Source organism: Mastigoproctus giganteus, chromosome 5 (assembly GCF_048544385.1).
Source record: "Mastigoproctus giganteus isolate SK-2022 chromosome 5, ASM4854438v1, whole genome shotgun sequence".
Lineage (NCBI taxonomy): Eukaryota > Metazoa > Arthropoda > Arachnida > Uropygi > Thelyphonidae > Mastigoproctus > Mastigoproctus giganteus.
In genome coordinates this window covers 138,157,450-138,182,903 of record NC_143579.1, presented here as the reverse complement: position 1 = coordinate 138,182,903, position 25,454 = coordinate 138,157,450, and the positions used below count along the sequence as shown (strand labels likewise).

Below are 25,454 nucleotides of genomic sequence, written 5' to 3'. Positions count from 1 at the left end.
CTGCCAGGGCAGGTCATGCAGTTTTGTCATTGATATATAGGAATTTTTGCTAGCAGGGAAAAGGAGGTGATTGTCCCTCTGTATAAGGCAATGGTCAGGTCATGCCTTGAGTACTGCATACAGGTCTGGAGGCCTCATTTTAGGAAGGATGTAGATTTGCTTGAATGTGTACAGAGAAGGGCAACAAGATTGGTGTGGGGAATGAAGGGGATCACCAAGAGAGGCTTAAGTTCTGCAAATTGCAGTGGCTGGAGACTGGGCACCTGCGCAGTGATCTGATTGAGGTGTATAAGGCCTTGAATGGGTTGAGCACGCTGAATTCTGATGGGATCCTTCCACTTGTTCAGATTACGAACCTAAGGGGGCATAAATTCGAATTAAGAAAGGAAAGATGTAGAATAGATGTGCGGAAATTTGCCTTTAGCCAGCAGGTGGTTAATTGCTGGAACAAACTTCCATCTGTTGTTGTGTAAGTTGATAGGTTGAATAAATTTAAGGAGGAGCTGGACAGGCGTTTGGAACGAATGGAGTGGTGAAATGGGAGGGGTTTTTTTTTTTGGCTGTTGCTGCATAAGCTTGCTTTCTTGCATCATATGCTAATACGAATGCCAAGTCGAGCTGGTTAACTACTTTCTGTGTATTCAACATTCAGCAGACAATAGGCTTTGGTCAAACGTCTTTCTGTATGTGGCATGAAGAGATATAGGAGAGAGTGGTTTCCTTTAACCCAACAACTGGTTAATCTGTTGTTTTGCGGAAATGAATTTCCCCTATTTCTTTTTACATGGTCACAGTAGTTGAATATCCGAGTGACTCCGACATTTTGGACACTTTCAAAAAAAAAAAAAATCAAATTTAAGAACTAGGGAAAATATCAATGACAAAAGGAAAAAAATGAGGGCAACAAAGATATTACACCTAAACATGAAATGTTGGCAGTTTCCGAAACTTTGCTGAGGCCTTAAGTGTGAGGAAAATGTTCCTGAACATATACGCGTTTGAGTGTTTAAACAAATACAAACATTTTTTAATGATGAATGTACATTAAAATTAAGTGTACAACAAAAGATAGCCAAATTTGCAAAATAATAATTCTTAAGTGTAGTAATATTGTGCGCATCATGTGCTATGAAAAATGTCGTAAATTTCTTGTTGTAGATCATATGCAAAACGAGGGTGACTGTGCAATTCATTATTATAGAAAAATATTAAAATATCGCTAAAATCTGGTCCTGTATTCGTCCCCTCACAATATGTTACATTAACCAGAACTGCCAGAAAGACAGGAAATCCTTTCACGCTGACAGAGACGAGTCATTGCAATTTTTACAACCTGAAAGATTTCACCGGATAAAGTCGGGTGAAATCTTTCATTAAACTTTTATGAAGTTTAATGAAAATACGTATGGTGAAGTGAAATTCAATGACATTGCTAGCTTTAAAGCAAAAAAGCAGCATTTGGACTCTTTATTTTATAAAATATCATACAAACAAGATGATTATAAATCAGCTAACGTTAAAGCTAGTAAAACAACAAAACCTTTGGAGATATTTGTAGATTTCGAATTGAAAAAGGCTACAAGAGTTCAATTTCGAAAAAGAAACACACTGAGCTCCATTGTTTGTTGAACAATAACACAATTCCCAAATGTCATGCTGGCTTTTATAACAGTCTAAAAGGTAATTTACGGAAGGATAAATTTTTCTAAGAATGACTTTAATTCTTCCATTTTGCTTGTTTGTACACCAATAATTACATACTAACTTCTTCTTCTTATGCTTTACCACAATTATGTTCTCAAAGATTAAAATGTAGTTCATACATGTTCCTGGGTTTATCAATATAAATTGAATATAAATAAAGCTCTTCTTTAATGTTTTTTTTTTTCTTTCTTCATCCTAATTACCTTCCATCTTTAGGAGACTCAAGTCACAAATTTTGAGTGTTTGTTGGTACAATAGTGGCACAACTCAAAAGGGGGATTAAATTTTCGAGTATTCTGGTTACCCATAAGGGAATGTTGATCAAGCCAGCCTAATTTTGAGTACCACTGGATATGATGAGATGAATCACAATATCTTTCAACAATCACATAATTTCTTCAATTCTAAACAAACTAATTTTAAAAGCCAAATTTTCCTCATAAATTATCTCAGAATTATGATTTTTGAGTTATGCCACTATTGCAGCCAGTGAGCGATATATAATGTAAAACAAATAAACTTTTCTTATTTAATAACAAAATAAAAAAAATACAGAGGAAACACTGCTAGAGGAACATAATTTTATATTAATATATAAAATCACAGATTTATATGGATAGGTACATAAAGTTATTATATAGGAATGTTAAATTACATCAAAGTTTAATTTTTCTTGATTTAGTGTTAGCAAAATTTGTGATAATTTCATCAAAGTGTATTTTGCTATCAAGTTCATGTTCAATTGAAAGGAGACATAGATATGATGTGCATTCTTGTCCTGACGTCGATCTCAAATAATTCTTAACAAGTTTTAACTTTCTAAAACTCCTTCCGGCAGTGGCTACTGTTGTTGGCACTTTAAGGAATATTTTAAGAGCTTTTTCAATATTTGGATAGGTTTCTTGTAACTCCCATTTAGCCAGTACATTTAAAATATCTAAGTGATATATTGTATGGGAATTTTTGTTTTCTAATATTTAAATTAGTTTGGGTTTAATTTAAAACATTTGATTTCAATTTTAAATTGGTCTTGATTAATTTCAGGTTATTTTTCTAACAATAAAAAAGCTTTAGTTTCTAAATCCTCACTTTTCATTGAATAGAATGCTACGTCAGTCAGAAAATTAGTCTTCTACTATCATTTTTAGAGATTCATATCTTTCATTTAACTGCATTATAATACAATAAGTTATTGAAAAACAAGAACATTTTTTTCCATTTAAATTCGATGATTCATCTGTCCCTTCAAAGGTACGTTCTGGATGGCAAATAGAGCTGTGATGCTGTGCAGTATGTACTCAGATTTAAGGATGCATGCAGGCTTGAATCATTTCCTGAAAACACGCATTTGGCAAAAATTGATTTTCATCCTGCACTCTGCTCTGATCCTGATTCGACATCATCTTGGGGTGCCATTTCGTCAGTTAGCCTCGTGTGTCGAAATAGCTTGGCACGGAACTGATGTGGCCTGATAGCAGTGCCCTTGGCACCTGCCCCAATGCCAGGGCATCCCTAAGCTATTGGCTGATGGTTTTTGTTGAGAAAGGAGGTGGATGACCCCGAAAGCTTCAATGGTGTTTTATCGCTTTTAAATTTATATTTTAATGCATTTTAAAATTCATCAATTCAATTTTATTTGTTGTAAAGTAAATCAGTTTTTATAAACTGATTTACTTTACAACAATTCAGTATATTATCCAGTATTATTTTATCACTAAATCAGTTTATTTAAACGGTTGGTGTATTTTTCTAAACTTGTGGTATTGGCTGATGGTACTGTCATAAAAAAGTACTGTCAGTTTCATATTATGTAATCAATAAATTGAAAATAAATACTTTATATTTAATATACTTTTTTAAAATGTTTATTTCCCATAGTTCATTCTTATAGTTTGATTTGTTTAATTTTTTTGCAAAATGTTTCACTCTGTTCTGTTAATGTAGATTCTCAGTGAGTTTTGTTTGTTTTATTAGAAACAGTTGTTAACTATTTTCTTTTCATAATTTCAAATTCATTTAGTGTGATGCTGTTAAATTAAGTTTTTTGGAATATTTTCAGACTCTTGTTCAGTTACTGTGTGAACTGAAGGAACAGAATAAATCACTTCAGTTTGAAGTAGATGATCTCAAACAAAAACTAAGTGATGCTCAGGGAGATATCAGAGTGAGTTTTACTAATTATGCTATTATTAGTATACGATCCATTATAATGTTGGGGAGAGAGAATTAGTCTCTAAATCCATTCTACAACAGAACTATTTCATTAATATTTTTCTCTACCTTTCAAATTCTTGACCTATTTATACTATAAAACAGCCATGTGGTTGCCCTATTATATTAAACAAAAAAAAAATCATTCTGGGGGGGGGGGGGGGTTCAGATTCCTTAATTTTCTCTGACAATATATACTCATGGTCACAATTACTAGTTGCTAATGAATGTCTCAATTCCTAGGCAATTGCTAATGATTGGATTCTCATCTCAGGAGGCCATTTTACATATTTGTTGCTGTTTGTTTGTTTGTTTGTTATTTGGTTTTTAGGAGCATTAGCAACTAAGGCCATATTGCTCTGGGGATATGCTGTTGTCATTCCCTGACCTTTCCATGACCCTGACCCTCCATATTTGGTGGGCATAGGCTCAAACCCAGGTCTAATCAAGAAGTGTGTGCTACAAACTGCTGCTCCTGCCCACCTGGCTACGGAGGCACCTTTATATTTGTTGCAAGTGGAACATAACCTAACCAAAACTGAAGCTTTGACAAAATGTAAAAATTATAAGGAATTTTGTCCAGTAGTAACTGAGACAAAATTCCTGAGAATTATATTTGATAAAAAGTTTATTCCTATATTTAATTAATTAATGAGATATAAGCAAAACGATCCCAATTTAATTAATTAATTTAACTACTTTGGTAGATAGCTATGTTAAAATTATGCATTTGCACTAACCTACATATAAAATTTATTCCTTCAACACATACGTCAACTGTGGACAAAGTGCACGAGGGGCTTGAACTTGTTACATGCCATTTCATCAAACAGGGTGCAAATCATTGCACTTTGCTTTGAATATATCATGCCCTTGTCCAGTCTAAATTAGATTATGGATATAGTCTAGGTACATGCAATGAACGTAGGCACATGCCTCTGCTAGAATCAGTGTACTTGGTGGCTAGACCCAATTCACCTCAGAGATCATGTTTAACAATATTGCTGAATTTTCAAGGCTATCAGTATTGCTAATGGAGCATTTAGTGCATCTCCTATCCAGAATTTGTACATCAAAGCAGCTGAACCATGTTTTTCTGTTAGGTGTCAGCAATCATCTTTATGATATGACTTTAAACTTAAATCCTAGTGAGGTCACCCCTGTGAACATTTGTCTTTGTGCCATGATGAGAAAATCTCAATAACACTTAACAGACTGCCAATCATCCCTTTGGTATTTGCATCCAAGAGCTACTCAGAGATCATGTTTAACAATATTGCTGAATTTCCAAGGCAATCACATCACATAATATCCATCCTAGCATTCTTGACTGTCGTTATGCAACTTCCCTGTTAAAAATTATGGATTACACACCATCTACTTTCAACTCTGTGCCACCCATCGAGACAAATACTCTGACTTCTTGCCTGTCTTTAATTGATGGTTCAGAGTTATCTGGTGGGTCTGCTTCCATCTTCTCAGATAGTAATATACCTGAGAAGGTTTTCGATGAATGCAGTATATGGTCCCTGAGGCTGTCACAGACATTCTCTCAGGCATGGCAAGCTGGGCTTGCTATCTCGCAGTCTAAAATGCTAATGGAACTAATATTCAGGTGATACTTGAGTCAAGTAGATCAAAGTTTGGCTAAGTCTGATCATACTGCGACAACCAAATCCTCTGCTTCATAATGGCTGCACTGTTAGTAACCCTGGATATAACCCCCTGTGCAATCCTGTAATACATCTAGTATACTGGAGATGATCATCCAGTGGGAATGAACGTAATCAGAGGTTGAGGTGTGGCATCCACACAACGGAGAAATTCCCTCTCTGTTGCCAAGCAATACTAAGTGATAGATGGAGGCTTGAAGTGGTAAAATCCATGTTTAATCTCCAGAGCAAAGCTAAGCTCAGGCAACTCCATCTCTTTCATCTTGCAGTACAATTTATATCTTTTTAGGTTATGATCAACATTTTAGCAAGATCCAGTCTTCCTTACATTTCGACGTTACTCTCTAAAACAGTGTTTGCAGGCCAACCACTAGATAGCCCACCAGACCAAACTTATTGGTAATTCTCTAGGAGGCATTTGGATCAGTTCCCCTTCACCTGTACATGGTGAAGGGACCTCCCAGTGATGCTGCTGGACCTCCAGATTTTCTAATCTTGTTGCCCTTCTCTGTACTCATTCCAGCAGCTCTACATCCTTCCTAAAATGATGCTTCGAGACCTGTATATAGTACTCAAGGTGTGGGCTGACCATTGCCTTATACAAGGGAATGATCACCTCCTTATAGATTGTCTGCACCCTTGTAGATTGTCTGCACCGCTCAGAAAACTTCATATTTGACTACACAATTACCCCCAGGTCCTTTTCATTCTCTATCACCCTGAGTGTAGTACCACACAGTTGATATGTTACTATTGGATTACTGCTACCCACATGCAGTACTTTTCATTTGTCAATGTTAAACTTCAGTTGCTGCCTCTCAGCCCATCTGCAACTTTTCTAGATCCTGTTGCAGTAGCATAGTTTCATTAACAACCCTGCCAACTTTCGTATAGTCTAAAAACTTATGATGGCCAATGTATGTTTAGCTCAATGTAGACATTAAGCCTGATATACCTTCATCAATATCATTAATAAATAGAGAAAACAACAATGGTGCCAACACTGAGCTCTGGGGGATTCCACTAATAACATTAATCCATGAAGAGCAGTGTCCATTGATTACCACTCTCTGTCTTCTCTCACTCAACCATCCCTCAACACTTGGCCACAAAGTGCCACTGCTCCTGCCTTCCCATGGTGGGGCCGGTAACCTGTGTGGTAAAGAGAAACCCCCAGAGCCAAAAGGAGCCATCATGGATAAAAATAAATATCTACCCTTAGAGCTCAAGAACAGAAACATACATTGACCATCCTTTCAGTTACAACTTAGGAAATGATTCAAAGAGATAGAAGACTACTGAGATGGAGCAACCCTGCCCATCATTTTTAATTTTCCACTCCCTCACTAGTCAACCTATGAGCAAACTGTCTCCATTCGTAATTCAAAAATGTCTAGAAGGTATTGCAGTATCTCTCAAGACTGTTAAGAGACTGCAATCTGGAGACCTATTAGTGGAAACTACGAACCACAGACATTCGGAGAAACTTTTACAGATCACAAACTTTGCTGGCATTCCAGTAAAAATATCTCCCCATGCAACCGTAAATTCATCTAAAGGTGTGAAATCCAGTTGGGACCTTCTAAATGTCACAGAGGAAGAAATTACCCAAGAGCTGCAGGGACAAAATGTAATTCAAGCGAAACGTATAATGACCGAAAAAGATAATCAACTTATACCAACAAGAAATATTATTCTCATGTTCAATACACCCAACTTACCCACCTCTGTAAAAGCAGGTTATTTACTTTGCCGCATCCGCCCATACATTCCCAATCCTTTAAGATGCTATAAAAGCCAAAAGTATGGCTACTCAAACTGTATTCAGAGGAATTTCTGTCTGCCCCAATTACAGTCCCCAGATCACAATCAGAGCGACTGTTCGGCTACAAAAATGATGTGCCCGAACTGCAAAGATGACCACCCTGCATATTCCAAAACTTGTGAAAAATGAAAAACTGAGAAAAAAATTGTAAAATACAAGGTTGAGAATAAAGTCAGCTACCAAGAAGCAAGAAAACTAGTTGCACTTACTGTAAACAAAAATATTACTTATGCTAATGTAATAAAAAAAAATACCAAACAGTTCACATTAATAGATCAATTTCTGACTGGGCTAGAACTGTCCTCTCTGAGCAACAACCAAATATGCGTAAACAACAACCCAAACTCTCGGACCAGGCAAATAACATTCCCCTGACAATACCAGCGACATCTTCTCCTCCAATATGTGCTACTACATCTGATATTGCAAATTTAAATACAATTAAGAATACACAGGACACAACCATGGATACAGATGACTCATCTATACAGGAAGATCCAATATTATAAATCCATGCTGAAGGAGAAGAAATGGACACTTGTCGGCCAGTTTTCTCCAAAAAAGATAAATCAAAATTAGAACGTCATAAGCCAGTCACCTTCAAAAAGCAGTCAGATACAGCTCCATCAATTAAACACAAATAATGCCTTGTATTTTGCAATGGAACTGCAGAGGCTTTCATTGCAACACAAACTATATCCATGATTTAATTAACCAGTATTCTCCAGTCGCTTTTTGTCTTCAGGAAACTTACCTAACTTCTCAAATTTCTCCTTCGATAAAGATCTATTGCCTTTATCGAAGAGATCAAAATACAGCTAATGCTGCCCATGGTGGTGTTGCAATCCTAATAAATTCAAGGATCGCAACTAAGTATATCCCACTTCAAACTGAAATAGAAGCTGTTGCTGTTCGTATAACGTTCCATATTTCAATAACACTTGTGTCAATCTATTTGCAGCCAAACCATACTTACTGTTTAAAAGAACTTGAAGACCTCTTCATACTGATATCTCCACCTTTCTGTATATTAGGGGATTTTAATGGGCACCACCCCTTATGGGTGGCGCCCATTAAAGACAGTCAGATCCTCCAACGACCAGTCCATGTAGGAGTTCCACTAGGTGGCGTCTTATCTGGACTCCTCTTTACCACAATGATGATCCTGTTTTGTGAGGGCAGGGATAACGTATACATGTACACAGATGATATTAAGATATTGACCACCATCCAACCGGCCTTGTCTAACAGTGCAGTGTGTGACCAGATCAATCATAAGATTATGGAACTATTAATATACTTAGAAAAATTTGGCCTAGCCCTAAATCCACAGATGACTGTATTGCTACTGGTGCAAATGAACCATCCTTGTCGCTTTGACAAAAGCAGTTGTCTTTACAATATACCTTTAAGCTGAAATCCCTGCCAGATCACCCCACGTGTACATCTGTTTATGAGCCAAGATGGGAAAATCTTTATAACACATGTCGGACTGCCAAGTGCCCATTCGGAATTCATATTCAAGAGCTACTCACTGAGCTTAACATCACAGTAGACAAGGTTGCTCAATCATCAAAGCAGCCCCTTCCACCATGGCATGCTCAAATGACAGCATGTGACTTCCCTCTCAAGAGTGCAACGAAGGCTAATACAACGTCATCTGTCTGCCTTCAGCTCTATTCACAACACCGTGCAGAACATTCTGACTTCTTGCCAGGTTACACAGATGGCTCAAAGTCAGAATTGTATGTGAGATCTGCTGCTGTTTTTCCAGCTAATACTATATCTGAGCAGATATAGTATTAGCTGGAATAATATCCCTAGACTACAGCATATATACTGCAGAGCTGCATGCTATTCAGTTAGCTCTAGATCACATAAGAAATCACCAATACCTACGGTGTATTATATATGCCGATTCAATGAGTGCACTGCACACTTTATCAGCGATGTTACACACTAATCATCCAACCCTATCCTGAGGTAGATAATATACACCCTCTATGCAGGTGGATTTGATATCCATTTCTGCTGGATCCCCATCGGGATTAGAGGAAACGATTTGGCTGACACTGCAGCCAAATCCACAGCCCTGGTGGATAATCTTGACCTGTTAGTCCCCTATGCAAACAACAGGCAAGTAATCCGCAGTAAGTTACATTCTCAGTGGCAAGATTTGTGGCATCACCTGGTTACAAACAAACTATATCAGATTATGCTTGTAATCCATCATTGGCAGTCTAGTCTACACAGGGATTGTAAAATGGAAGTTGTTCTTGCTCTACTCTGCATAGGACACAGTCATTTGACACACTCCTTTCTGCTGAGGGCTGATGACTCTCCTGTGTGGGAGCAATGCAAACACCATTTTATCCATTCAACATATTTTATCTGATTGTGCCAGTTTTAAAAATACTCATTTTATGTCTTTTATGCATCTGACTGAGCTATATATACTCAGTCAGATTTTAATTGACAATGACAATGTGTCAGCAGTTTTTAAATTTTTAAAATTGATTAATATATATAAACTGATAGGAAATACAGTATACAATTTACTTTTACCCATATCCTGATTTGTATTTATTTATATATAAATATATAAATAATATATGTCTTTATGTATATGTACTTTTGACGAGGCAACCTTTTTAAAGATTACCAATCTCATCTTTTTTTGAATTTTTTACTTTTTCATTGTGCACTATAACCTTGCTGTTTTTGCACCACAAAATATCAAATCAAACCAAACCAAACCTCATTTATTCCTTCAACCTCCATTTTCTGGAACAACCTTCCTTCGCATATATTTCCTGAAAATTACAAACTACAAAAATTCAAGTCTAATGTCAAAAAGTATCTTTCATCTTCTCAACCTCAACTCCTGCACCATACCATATGTTCTAATACCTTTTATGTTTGGGATTTTCATAAAAAAAAAAGAAATATACCCAGTAGAGTTCTGGGCTGTAGAGTTATCTTGGACCACGTTAAAACCCAAAATTACGATAGTTGTATGGCATATACCAACTCTCTAAGTGTGTTACAAGCTTCGTCTGCTTTGAGGTGTAATCCTCATCTCATGCTATGCTACAGTTCAGCAGATGCTATATTCTTTTCTAAATATTCATTTGACATCTGTTTCTGCTGAATTTCAAGACACATTAGGATCAGGGTTAATGAACTGGCAGAAGTTGCAGCCAGTTCTGCATAAAACCAGAGCAGTTGTAGCCTGTTAGTCTCCTATACAGACTATAGGCAGGTCATACGTATTAGATAAAGCCTGAAATCAAACACTGGCAATCTGTTATACCTAGGAATCATAGAGAGGAAGTTGTTCTTGCTTGCCTCTGCATACTCTTTTCTGTTGAGGGCTGATGACCAATTCATCATATTTTTTGTGTCATTGTTTTACTAATAAACGTGATTTGTCTTTTACTGATGTTAGCAATCTAACTGAGCGAGCCCTATACGCCCTTCAGACGTTATCTGACACTGACAGCTTGTGTGTCAGCTGATTTTAGCTGTTTAAAACTGTTAATTTATTTACCATAGTTCACTACATGCTTTTTATAGTGTTATTTTTTATTTATGTTATTTACCTCAGTGCTTTTATCTTTAGACATTTTATATCTGTTGACATAATGATCTATTATTTTAGGTCACTGAAATCCTTCTCTTCCTTTTTCAAGCTTTATTTTTGGTGTATTGCCTTAGTTGCTGATTCACCAATAAAATCCAAAATCAACTAACTAAACCATTCAGTACCAAGAATACAGCAACATACTCCCACTACATGCATGTTGACACTGTTTTACAAGCAAGTAATATGTGATTTATCTCCAAAAATGAGATGGCAACAATAAAACCATTGCTTTGAAATATATTTTGGCCAAAAAAAAAAAGGATTTCGGATGTGACCCTTGATTACAAAATGACCGTTTTTTTTTGTCATTACTACTGTTACTGATTACTTTTGGAGTCTGAAAGTTATTTTAAACTCCCATATCGGGACCTTCTGTGAGCTTTCAGTTGCAAAGTTCTCTTTAATGAACCCTTTCAAAATTGGCAGATATTTTTTCTGAAATACATGCTGAAACTACATGATAAAACTCATTTAGTAAAATCATTGAAACTTTCATTATAATTGCATGCAATAACAAATCATTTTCTGTGATAGTAAATATACCATAGTTCGCATCCATGGAAATTATTTTTTATGTAGCTGTTAAGAGAACAAAGTGCTCGTCATCGTGTTGGATCAAGTGATGGAGTAAGCACAAGAAATTTTCCTGCCTTTGAAAGAGAAGATTTAGTTAAGCAGCTGGAAACTATGAAGCATAAAGTAAGTGTTGAACAGTTTTTTTTTTTTGTCTGAAATTGATTTTTGTATTCCTATTTTAGTTGCCCAGCTTTGAATCACTAATACCTTTCATCACTATGATTAAAGTGGCCTGTGCACTCTGGATTCATTATGAAACTAAAATTACTGTAACACAGAGCAAAAACGGATACAAAAATAGATTTTGACAAGTTTAATAAAGAGAAATATACATATACTGTATTAGATTAGATACATACAAGCAAAAAACTTTTGGTTGTTTTGTCAACCTTCCTCAGTTAAACTGACAGTTCAGCTTTTTGTTTGTATATATCTAATCTAATACAGTATATGTATATTTCCCTTTATTAAACTTGTCAAAATCTCTTTTTGTATCCGGTTTCGCTCTGTGTTACAGTAATTTTAGTTTCACCTTTCATCACTTTTTCAATGATTTCAGCTTTGTCAATAATGGACAGTACTGCACATTTGTTTCCTCAATGTTAATGCCTGAAAAAGTTCAGTAGTCAATGTGGAAGGGCAGTAGCACTTGTGTTTGAGTTGACTCAAGCCTGTTAATACGGTTAAGCCTTGTATTCTTGTCAAAATGTTTAGTTGTGAACTCCGCTGATTCATGTGGCAGCACTGGAGTATAAACAAAACATTTTCGCATGTCTGAATAAGCAATGCAGTTATAGTCGTTACTTAACATTATCCTGCTTAAATATATTTTGAAGACTGAGAAAAAATCAAATTTCCAGATTCCTCGCATCAACAAACAGCCACTTTGTCATGTTTTTAACTATCCACTTATTTTTTGTGGCAAAAAATGTGTGGATGGCCCAGACAATGGAAGAGTTACAGTCCATTTCGGCAATCATACCCAGAGGTGTATTGCTAAAAAAAATAGTACCGGAACGCCATCAATTAACTACAAATAGTTACTTACACTTTTTTCTTTTGCAAAAATAAATAAGTCAAAGATTAGAATATTTGTTCAGTATTTATTTATAAAAATTTCAAAAGTAAAAAACAAAAACAAATTTAAAAAATCAGAAAAGTAGAAATGAAAACAAAAACTCCAAAATAATATAATAAATACTGAATGACAAAAAAAAAAAAAAAATCCTCTTCGTTGTTCTCCAGAAGACTATGATAATGCCACATCAACTGTACAGTAACTGAATAAGACTTCAAACTCACGGTTCATAGAACAACCAGTTCTAGCATTCAGCTCATGGCGAATCAAAATGCAGCATTCGCACGCATCACAGTATATCTCATTCATTGGATCTCTTTATCTAACACATTGTACTTTAGTAAGAAATGTTCGTTTCATTGCAAAATATTTATTTTTGTTTTTAAATAAATTTTTAAAGAAATCTATTAATTTTAAAGATTACTATTAATATATATTTTTAGTAGCAATGGGTAAAATAGATATTATTTCTCCCTCCCCTTTGATTATGCCATTGTTTCATAATATTAGGTGTATAACTTTAATGATTTTCTATTATGACATTTAGAAAAAAGTACCGGAACGTTGTTCCGGTGCATTCCGGCCCAAATGCACCACTGACCATACCGTTTCACATGTATTCACGCATGTGAAGGGTCATCAGGATTTCCTGGGCAGATCTTGATGACCTTATTTGGAAATTCTGTTCTCCACTCCTACTGCTTTTAAGACTTAAATTGAAATAGTACTCTGTGGGATAGTAAAATTAATGAATGAAATCATACTGTTGAATATATGCTCAACAATAGTGCCATTACTTTATTAAATGTGTAAACCAACACTTCCTTACTTCCAGTTTACCTTCCGTGCTTACCTCTGAATCCTCTACCATCAATCTTTCAGTGTACTCTCTTTCCTTACTTCCTCAGCTTGCATGGAAAGTGGAACAGAAACCTTACATAATTGATCACTTTCCTATCCACCATATTGGGCAGACAACCTTATCCTCCATTTAGAATTCCACAGTGGAAGTTTGATCAAACAGATTTAAATACATTCACACAGTATACTGAATTTGATCCCATTATAATTGAGCAATTGCACTTCCAAAAATATACTCCCGATTTTCACATTCTTCAAAACCATTCGTGGAATGTTGCATTGAGGACAAATTGGTTGAGCATGAGAAAACACAGATTGGTTATTAACGGAGTACCCTCATGGTTCGGTGCTGGGCCTATTTTTTGCATTTATTAATGATATTGATGGTGTATCAGGTTTAATGTCTAAGTTTGCAGATAATACAAAGGTTGGTGGGGTGGTTAATAACAGTAATCAAGTTATGCTACTGCAGCAAGATCCAGAAAAATTAGGCTGATAGGCTGAGAAATGGCAGTTGAAGTCTAACATTGAAAATTTAACAAATGCAAGGTACTGCATATGGGTAGCAGCAATCCCAGATTAACATACTAAGTCTGCACCATTACCCTCACATCTTTTTAATTTTCCACTACATTGAGTGTAGTGGAAAATGAAAAAGACCTGAGGGTAATTGTGCAGTCAGATATAAAATTCTCGGAGTGGTGCAAACAGGCTGCTGGGGCATCTCATGGAGTTTTGTCAATGACACAGAAATTTTGCTAGGAGGGATATGAGGAGGTGATTATTATACCATTGTACAAAACAATGGTTAGGCAACATCTTGAGTACTGTATGCAGGTCTGGAGGACTCATTTTATGAAAGATGTAGAGCTGGATGCAGAGAAGGGCATTGAGATTGGTGAGGGAATCAGAGAAGTGCTCTTAACAAGAAAATTTGGAATTCTGCATATTGCAGCATTTAGAGAATAGGCACCTGCAAGGTGACCTGATTGAGGTGTCTTAAGGCTTGGAAAGAATTGAGCAAGCTCAGTGCTGATGGGATTCTTCCTCTTGCTCAGCCTATCCACATGAGGGGCTATAAATTCAAATTGAGGAAGGATGTTTGCAAAACAGATGTGTGGAAGTTGTCTTCAGCCAGTGGGTGGTTGATTGTTTGAATAAATTTTTCATCGTTGTTGTGGAAGTGGATAGTTTGAATGAAATCAAAGAAGTTGACAAACTATTGCATGGGATGGACAGGTGATGTGGGAATTTTTTTTTTTTTTTTTTGGCTGATGCTGTACAAACTTGCTTTCTTGCATCATTTGCCACTAATAATACTAATAATAAGTTGAAAAACACAATTTCTTTCTCAAGCAGTCTTAAACCTTATAATTTACCATTCACTGAAGGTGTAGAATTCCTTTCTACCACACAGGCCAGCACTGCAAGACCAGATAATATAGTGCAGTGGATTTCAACCTTTTTTTTAATAACTGCACCCCTAAGTAATTTATTTTATTTTGCGGCACTCCTACTCAATTTTCTCAATATATATATATATATAATATTAAAAATATATGTTATATGATATTTATTATAATAATATAATTATAAAAATTGCATTTCATAATACAAATTATATACATACAGTATATAATTTTATTCTTTATATAGAGGTACTAAGTAAACATCAATTATAGATCACCACAAAATTAAAAAGATACTGTACACCTTTTTATAATGAAATAAACATAAATTAAAAAAATAAGTTTAAGTAACTTATACCCAAATTACGTGACACCCCTGGAATGTTGTTGTGGCACCCTGGTTGAAAACCACTAATATAGTGTATGAAATGATAAATTACATTCCATCATATTTTCTCTATAGCTGTTGCTAATTCTCTGAAATCAAATTTATGTAGAGGAACCATTTCCTTGTTCTTGGTATAATGTAGGTGCCCTTGCATTCCCAAAGTCAAGAAAGTATGCTAAAATTGCTTACAGTTATCATCCGGTTATCCTGACCAGTTGTGTATGTAAGGTCTTGGAAAAAATAGTCAATGTTACCTTTTATATTACCTTTAAGCATAGTGTGGCTTCCAACAAAATTTATTTGCTTTAGATCACAGCTATAACATTCCCATTTAAATACGTTCCTGTTTATATCATTTTCTTTTAGGTCCAAGAAGGAATAAACCTGGATATAATCCTCTTTCCTCTAGATTTTTGGATTTGGAAGAGGGATGGTAAAGAATAAATTTTAGGAATTGTTTATGGTGCAGTTTCCTGTACTTCACAAAAATCATTTCCATTTCAGATGCTTTTTATTTCATATTTAACCTGGGCCTTTTGAAAGTAGATAGTCCACTCTCGACAATTCAGTGTACCAATTCATTGTTGCATTTGCATGCTCTTCTCAGTTTTTTATTTTTTTTATTTTTTTATTATTCGTTTCCGTAACTTGCTAGTGCAGTAATTCATGTCTTTTGTGTGTACATGAATTCACTATGTCCATGATCTGCCGTTGGCTGAAAGGGAAGGTCATGGAGTTTGTCAATGATACATAGGAATTTTGCTAGCAGGGATAGGCAGGTGATTATCCTGTTATACAGGGCAATACCTAGAGTACTGGTCATGCCAAACCTAGAGTACAGTGTACAGGTCTCGAGGCCTCATTTTAGGAAAGATGTAGAGTTGCTGGAACAAGTACAGAGAAGGGCAACAAGATTGGTGAGGGGAACAAAGGGGAGGGCTCTTACCAAGAAAGGCTTAAGTTCTGCAAATTGCAGTGCCTAGAGAGTAGACACCTCCGAGGTGATCTGATTGAGGTGTATAAGGCCTTGAATGGGTTGAGCAAGCTGAATGCTGATGGGATTCTTCCTCTTGCTCAGACTCAGAACCTGAGGGGGCACGGTTTCAAATTGAGGAATGATAGTTGTAGAATAGATGTGCGGAAATTTGCCTTTAGCCAGCGGATAGTTGATTGGTGGAACAGACTTCCATCTTTTGTTGTGGAAGCTAATAGCCTAAATAAGGCTGAGCTGGACAGGCATTTGGAATAAATGGGAAGTTTTTTTTTTTTATTTTGGCTGAGATGCTGCATAAGCTCGCTTTCTTGCATCATATGCCTCTACTAATGCTAATATGGTATTAATATCATCATTTTATTCATTTATACAGTAAAAATTTGAAGGTGCCAAAAAAGCAAGGATAGTGCCTTGATTCTGTTGGACTTTTAACTTAATAGCATTAGTAGAGGCATATGATGCAAGAAAGCAAGCTTATGCAGCATCAGCCAAAAAAAAAAAAAAAAACCACTCCCATTTCACCCCTCCGTTTATTCGAAATACGTGTCCAGCTGAGCCTTAAATTTATTTAGGCTATCAACTTCCACAACAAGCGATGGAAGTCTGTTCCACCAACCAACTACCCACTGGCTAAAGGCAAATTTCCGCACATCTATCCTACCTCTGTCTTTTCCCAATTTGAATTTATGCCCTGGCCCCGGGTGCCAAGCGTTCCGTGGCCAAGCGATTTGTAGTGCATTTCTAAAAGCGATTTCTGCAAAGAGTATTTGAGCAAACAGATTCTATTTTTGTTTCAAAAACCGTTTTCTTAATTTCTTTGTATATCCGAGTAGCACTTTCACTCTACAAGAAGTAGGGAAAGGCCCAGAAAGGGAATCCACCTTTCTGTTTTTTTCTATAAATACTAATTACTAACCCAGCCGCTTGGTCACCTCGTGGCACTGCTCCTGCCTCCCCGTGGCGGGGCCGGTAACCTGGGTGGAAAAGATAATCCCCCAGGGCCAAAAGGAGCCATCATGGATTCTACAAATTTTCCACCCTTAGAGCCTTCAAGCTCAAGACCAGAATATGGTAATGAAGACAAGGAAAATAGCCAACCCAAAAGGCTTCGAACAGAAACACACTGTTCAGATATTCCCAATTTTTTAGTGATGCACTCTCTGTCTACCCAGCCTGTGGGAAAGTTATCTCCGTTCGTGATTCAAAGACATCTACAATCTATTGCAGGATCACCAAAAATGGTAAAGCGACTCCAATCCGGAGATCTCCTGATTGAAACAGCCACCACAAAACATTCGGAGTGGCTGTTAAAGACAACGACATTTGGTGGGTTGCCAGTATCTGTTACTCCCCACAATACCTTAAATTCATCAAAGGGTGTCATCACAGAATGGGACTTAATTACTGTGTCTGAGGATGAATTAGTACAAGAACTTAGCAACCAAAAGGTAATCAGCGCTAAAAGAATAATGACAAAAAAAGATGGAAATCTCATTCCAACTCGTTCCATCATTTTAACTTTTAGTACTCCTGATTTTCCATCCTCAGTAAAAGCTGGATATTTAAACTGCCGAATTCGTCCATACATCCCAAATCCTCTTCGCTGTTTTAAATGCCAGAAATATGGCCATTCACAGCAGGCACGCAGAGGTGACGCCATCTGTCCTATTTGTGGAGCAAAGGATCATACGCAGGCAGATTGTCCAGCCGCAATTCCCATCTGCCCCAACTGCAAAGGCAATCACCCCGCATTTTCTAAAACATGTGAAATGTGGAAAACAGGTAGGAATATCCAAAAATATAAAGTAGAACACAAAGTCACATATCCTGAGGCACGCAGACAAATAATGCTGACCATGCCAAGTCCATCTTATGCCTCTCGAACCCGAAGTTTTCATACAACTGCAATTCAAACTGATGTGTCGATACCGCCCAACGTCTCGCTAGCTAATTGGGTTAAAGCAACCATATCAACCACAGGAAAAGAAAATTCTAAAACGAAAACCAGCAATGCCACCAACACCCCAATTAGTATCCCAAATGATACTGAGACAGTCTCAAATGACACAGAAAAATTCCCAATTGAGACTCGGACAGTTCTGCATAACAAAGAAAAACTTAAAACTGCTAAAGATAAGAATAAACCTGAATCATCAGCCAGTAGTATGGAAGTACATGTAAACCCAGATCATGAAGAACCCATACTAGAACTTCATGCAAATGACACGATGGATACTGGACGCCCTACTTTCCCGAAAAAAGACCGAAAAAAATCCTCTTCAAACAAAAAACAGTCAGATGATTCATCCTCAACTAAACCAAAATAAACCACAACATCTTACAATGGAATTGCAGAGGCTTTCGTTCCAACACAGACGATATTCAATACCTAATTAACCAATATTCTCCGGTTGCCTTTTGTTTACAGGAAACTTACCTAACCACACAAATTTCTCCTTCGATAAAGAACTATTGGATTTATCGAAGAGATCGAAATACTGCTAACGCTGCCCATGGTGGTGTGGCAATACTAGTAAATTCAAAGATCCCATCAAAACATATATCACTCCAAACTGAAATAGAAGCTGTTGCTGTTCGTATAACTCTCCATGGTACAATAACACTAGTCTCAATCTATCTACCACCAAACTGTACTTGCTCTTTAAAAGATCTTGAAGACCTCTTTATACAGATACCTCCACCTTTCTGTATATTAGGGGACTTTAACGGGCACCACCCATTATGGGGCTCTACTAAATTGGATAGACGGGGTAGACTAATTGAAAGTTTTTTGGAGGCACTAAATCTCACTGTACTCAATACAGGTGCACCGACACACGTACAGCTCCCAGCAGGACACACCTCAGCAATAGATCTCTCAATTTGTTCACCAGTACTAGTCCCAACCATAGAGTGGTATGTAATAAACGATCCCATGGGCAGTGACCATTTCCCAATAGTATGCAACTTTCTGAAAGCAAAGACTCCTTCATTTCAACCCTGCAGAAAGTGGAAATTTGTCCGAGCAGACTGGGCAAAATTTCAGTCATCAATTGACCTTGACGAGGAAAAAATCCGCCACCAGCATATTGATGATGTGACAGAATACATCACGTCGCATCTTCTAAATGTGGCTAAAGACACGATACCACTATCAAATCCGCCGGGCCGAAAGCATTATAATTACTGGTGGAATGACAAATGCACCACAGCAAAGAGAACAAAAAATAAAGCCTGGAATTTGTTTCGGCAGTGCCCAAGCACAGTCAATCTCATTAATTATAAGAAATTAAGGGCAAAAGCACGCTTTATACAAAAGCAAGCAAAGAAAGAATCCTGGATCCGTTTTACATCCAGTTTTCACAGAAATACTGATCCCAAAATAATATGGAAAAGAATTAGACAGCTGTCTGGTAAGTTTCCTACCATACCTTCTCCAATCCTCTCCTGGAATGGGCAAGATATATCTAAACCTGTAGATATAGCCAATGCTTTGGGCAATATTTTTGCAGAAATCTCAGCAACATCAGCATATACTAGCTCATTCCAAAGAATTAAAAACACTAAAGAAAAGCATGGTATTAATTTTGAAACTTCAAACCTTCTCCCATATAATAAACCTCTGCAATATTCTGAACTATTACATGTCATTAGAACAGCCCGCAATGGTGCTGCTGGACCAGATGGGATTTATTATGTCATGCTACAACATCTTAATGACAAAGCTTTGCGCCTCCTCCTAGTCTTTTACAATCGTATATTTTTAGAAAATGTTTTTCCAGTTTCTTGGCATCACTCTACAGTTTTGGCATTCCTAAAACCTGGAAAAGATCCATCCAACCCATATAGCTATAGACCCATATCTCTCTCAAGCTGCCTCAGTAAAATCCTTGAGAAAATTATCCACAGAAGACTCATCTGGATCATCGAGTCGGAAGAGCTAATGAGCCGTAGTCAATATGGCTTTCGTCAAAACAGGTCATGCTTAGACCTTATGGTCAAGGCTGAATTTGCCATCCGTAATGCTTTTGTCAAACATGAACATCTAGTAATGGTTTCAATAGACATAGAGAAGGCATTTGATACCACCTGGAGGCATGGTATACTTAGTGATCTGTACTTTCTCGGACTACGTGGCAACCTTCCTGTATTTATTAAGAACTTTCTACATACTAGATCATTTCAAGTTCGATACCAACATGCCCTCTCTTCAACTTTCATTCAGGAAGAAGGTGTTCCACAGGGATCAGTATTGAGTGCCACTCTTTTTGCTATTAGAATTGATTCCATCACCAAACAGCTTCCAAACACAATTGAGACTTATCTATATGCAGATGATCTTTCCATCTCCTGCCATTCCCAAAACATGAGATCTATTGAAAGACAGCTTCAAATTTCACTAAATAAAATACAACAATGGGCCAGCCTCAACGGCTACCGACTCTCTCAGCAGAAAACAACTGCAATCCATTTTTGCAGACAACGAAAACTTCATCCGGATCCTGAACTTCAAATTTCCAATGTCTCCATCCCAATCGCTACTAACATCAGATTCCTAGGATTAATCCTTGACCACAAATTAAATTTCCTAGATCATATTAAAAATGTACGGACTTCCTGTCTGAAAAAGATAAACATACTCAGAGCCTTATCTGCCCGAACGTGGCCCCTCGACGTGGGCACCTGTACGTGGTGAGGGGACCTCCCAGTGACGCTGCTGGACTTCCAGACTAGCATCACTGGGATCCAACGCCCACAGCCTAGGTTCCGGGCTTACATCAATGGAATCCGGCGTGTTTGCCGTGCGCTGCGACCCGTGGAAATTCGGAAAAGGGGATCCTGGTGGTTGAGGGGCCCAGCTTCAATACACCACTTTGGCCCCTGCTTTGACAAGACGGGTGGTCCTGGAAGGCCCGGCTAGGATCAATCGGCTAGTAGGTTCGCCTGCGAGGGTCAACCGTGTCAAAGCCATGCCCCTACCCTCATGGTCCGAGGGACAGGATTCAGGCTGGCGGCGGTGCGGGTATGGTGTCTGGGTAGCCCTGGCGTCCCACTCCCGAGCGCATTTATTGCATGCCGGGTAGTGGGCGTCCCTTTGGGCTCCGTGGTGGGTGGGGAGCCCGGGCACTGAACCACTTAAAAAAACTCATGAATCCTGATAAACTTACTTCTTCAGGGGCCCCAACCCGGTCCCTATCTGAAAACATAGACGGAGAGGCAGATAATACTATTGCAACAAAGAGACAGCGAACTGAAACACCATCATCAGGGCCGGTCCCAAGATTTCTAATCATGCATTCCACCACTGAAAAACCGATTGGAAAAATGTCACCCTTCTTCATACAGAAAGGGTTAGATGGGTTAGCAGGTTCTCCCAAATCAGTTAAGAGGCTCCGTTCTGGAGACCTTTTAATTGAAACTAAAAATGACAGGCAATCTGAACATCTCCTCCGAACAACATCAATTGGAGGAATCCCTATAACAGTGACACCACACAGAACACTCAATTCATCGAGAGGTGTCATTTCGGAGTGGGACCTTCTCGACGTATACGAGGAGGAAATCTGCTCCGAATTAAAACCACAGGGAGTCATTGCCGTCAAGAGAATCACTGCGTGAAGGGATGGAAAAATTGTTAAAACCAGGAGCGTTATCCTGACTTTTAACACTCCTAAACCTCCTGATGAGATTAAAGCTGGATACATCAACTGTTCAGTGCGTCCATACATTCCGAACCCTTTACGGTGTTTCAAATGCCAGAAGTATGGACATTCTCAAATGGCCTGCCGTGGAGTCCTTGCATGCGCTCGATGCGGTGCAAAGGACCATGAAACAACAGCATGTTCAGCCCCAAAACCCACCTGTATTAACTGTGAGGGAGAACACCCGGCCTACTCAAGAGCATGCCAGAGGTGGAAAGAAGAAAAAGAAATACAACGGCTGAAGGCAGAGCTAAACATATCGTACCAGGAGGCAAGGAAAGCGGTGAAACCGCTCAACATCAACAAGCCTACCTACGCCCAGAAGGTAGCAGGGAGGTGTTCCATCGGAACACAGACGGACATGTCCATCCCTCCAAAGGAGTCTTTCACTCCCATCGCGCGTTATCTGTTAAGTCCGCAAAAACCTGCACAGAAGGACCAATCAACTGCCACTCCTGTATCGGTACCTCCTAATGCTCCTCAAGTAACAAAGGCAATCACCAAAGAAAAAAATAAGAAAGGTGAAGTACCTCCTACTTCCCAAGAAAACATGGAGGTCGAGCAGAAGGAGGTACCCGAAGAGTCAGTCTTGGAACTCTTTGCGGAGGAGGAAATGGACACGGGACAGCGTCCATTCTTCCCCAAAAAAGATAAATCCAAGACTGACAAAAGTAAGCCCTCAGCACCTCGGAAGCCGCCTGATGGACCCACCAAGCCAAAATAATGGCTAAATTCCTACAATGGAATTGTCGTGGATTCCGGTGAAATATAGATGACATCAAGACCCTCCTGCAAAAGCACGAGCCAGTTTGCTTTTGCTTGCAGGAGACATATTTAAAGGCAAATGATGATCCCACCATGCACAACATCACAGTTTTTCGAAAGGATAGAATTGGGGACGGCTCTGTACATGGGGGAGTGGCTATCCTGGTGGGTAACCAAACCCCAGTGCAGCCCTTGCTAATTACAACCAGCATAGAGGCTGTTGCAATCCGCCTTTCAGTGGGATTCTTATTAACTGTATGCTCTATTTATTTGCCACCTGGGACTGACATCTCCCAGGCAGACCTTGATGATCTTCTAACGCAGCTGCCTCCCCCTTTCTTACTTCTTGGGGATTTTAATGGACATAACACCCTGTGGGGTAGTGCTAACATCAATGGAAGGGGACGAGTCATAGAGCATATGCTCAATGACAATGACCTTTCCTTTCTAAATACTGGAACAAACACCTTTTTCCACATGCCTACCCGTACTTTTTCTGCCATTGATCTCTCTATCTGCTCCCCTTCTCTACTCCCTTCACTCACCTGGGAAGTGGAGGAGAATCCATACGGTAGTGATCACTTCCCTGTGATAACCTTGCTACACAGTGGGAGACCATGTCTTCCCTTCAGGCTACCGCGGTGGAAGATTGATCAGGCTGACTGGACTACCTTCCAACATCAGACAAATTTTGATCTTAGTACAGTCAGTCAAGAGCCTATCAATGATGCAGTTAAGTACATCACAGAAAATGTTGTCCAAGCAGCTGCTAATGCTGTCCCAAAAACATCAGCCCGGTTTCCACCATTTCCTAAACCTTGGTGGAATTCACAATGCACAGCAGCAAAAAAGGCTCAAAACAAAGTGTGGGGGATATTTCGCCGATATCCTACCACGAACAACCTTATAGCCTTCAAACGTGCACGAGCCAAAGCACGCTACATCCGTCGTCAGAGTCAAAAGGAATCGTGGATCCGTTTTACATCATCTATTAACCAGTCTACCAACTCTAAGGTAGTCTGGGATAAAATCCGGAAAATGAAGGGAAAATATACATCCCACCCTTCTGCAATCCTAGATTATAATGGATGCGCTATTGCAGATCCAACTGCAATAGCCAATGCTCTTGGGGAAACATTCTCTAACATCTCTGCAACATCTTCGTATTCCCCAGAGTTCCTGGTCCTTAAAGATAAACTGGAAAAGGAAGCACTTAATTTTAAGACCAAGGGCCTCTATCCCTACAACGGGGCATTCACTATAGAGGAACTAAAAAGAGCCCTCACCCTTTCCAAAGCAAGTGCTGTTGGACCAGATGGCATCCATTATGAAATGGTTAAACATCTTTCACCAAAATCTATGGATTGTCTGCTCCTTCTGTATAACAGAATCTTTACTGAGGGGCGGTTTCCGGATTCCTGGCGAAAGGCAATCGTTCTTGCCTTTCCTAAGCCAGGAAAGGATCCAAAAGTCACCACCAATTATCGTCCTATTGCTCTGACCAGCTGTCTGTGCAAAATCCTGGAGAGAATGGTTAATTCTCGTTTAATATGGTATCTTGAATCAAACGACCTTCTCTCCAACATCCAGTGCGGCTTCCGAAGGAATCGGTCCACCTTGGACCACCTTATTAGATTGGAAGCATTCATCCGGGATGCTTTCCTAAAACGCGAACACTTGGTGTCGGTGTTCTTTGACATGGAGAAAGCGTATGACACAACTTGGAGATTTGGCATATTAAAAGATCTGCATAGCCTAGGCCTTAGGGGGCCACTCCCCATTTTTATTAAAAACTTTTTGGCCAATCGATCTTTCCAAGTTCGTGTGGGATCCTCACTCTCTCGTTCCTTTACTCAAGAGGAGGGAGTACCACAAGGATCAGTATTAAGTGTCACGCTTTTTGCCATCAAAATAAATTCCATCACAGAACAACTTCCTCCAACTGTAAACAGTGCCCTCTATGTTGATGACTTTAGCATTTTTTGTCAGTCATGCAACATGAGGGTTATTGAAAGACAACTGCAGAAAGCCATTGATCGCCTTAATTCCTGGGCACTTGCTAATGGCTTCAGGTTCTCGCCGGAGAAGACCGTTTGCGTACACTTTTGTCGCAAGCGTAATCTTCATCCTGAACCTGAATTAAGGCTCGGACAAAAAGTTATTCCAGTAGTGTCAGACACAAAATTCTTGGGACTTGTGTTTGATAAAAAGTTGACCTTTCTCGAACATATTCGTCAACTTCGTACAAAATGCACGAGGGGACTCAATATTCTCCGCTCTCTCTCCTCAACGCGTTGGGGAGCAGATCGATGCACCCTACTACGGCTTTACCGTGCACTTGTACGACCCAAATTAGACTACGGGTCCCAGGTATACTCCTCAGCTAGAGATAGTGTCCTCCGATGGCTGGACCCTGTCCACCATCAGGCTATCCGTATCGCTACTGGAGCTTTTCGAACATCTCCTGTCCAGAGCTTATACGTCGAAGCAAACGAACCATCGTTATCCCTTCGACGTAAGCAGTTGTCTTTAAACTATGCTTTAAAGTTGAAATCCCTGCCAGACCATCCTACGTGGGCATCCGTTTTTGAGCCACGTTGGGAAAACTTGTACAATACCCGT

At 38.6% G+C, this 25,454-nt stretch overlaps 1 protein-coding gene across 1 annotated transcript in view; it reads left to right on the top strand.

The window, feature by feature from the left end:
- The window catches only part of LOC150085725 (coiled-coil domain-containing protein 149-A-like), a 187,398-nt gene that overhangs the window by 42,068 nt on the left and 119,876 nt on the right, over positions 1–25,454 (top strand). Inside the window, exons 3-4 of the mRNA XM_090374663.1 lie at positions 3,764–3,868; positions 11,639–11,758. Coding sequence (XP_090230789.1) covers positions 3,764–3,868; positions 11,639–11,758 — 225 coding nt within the window. The remainder of the gene's footprint in view (positions 1–3,763; positions 3,869–11,638; positions 11,759–25,454) is intronic.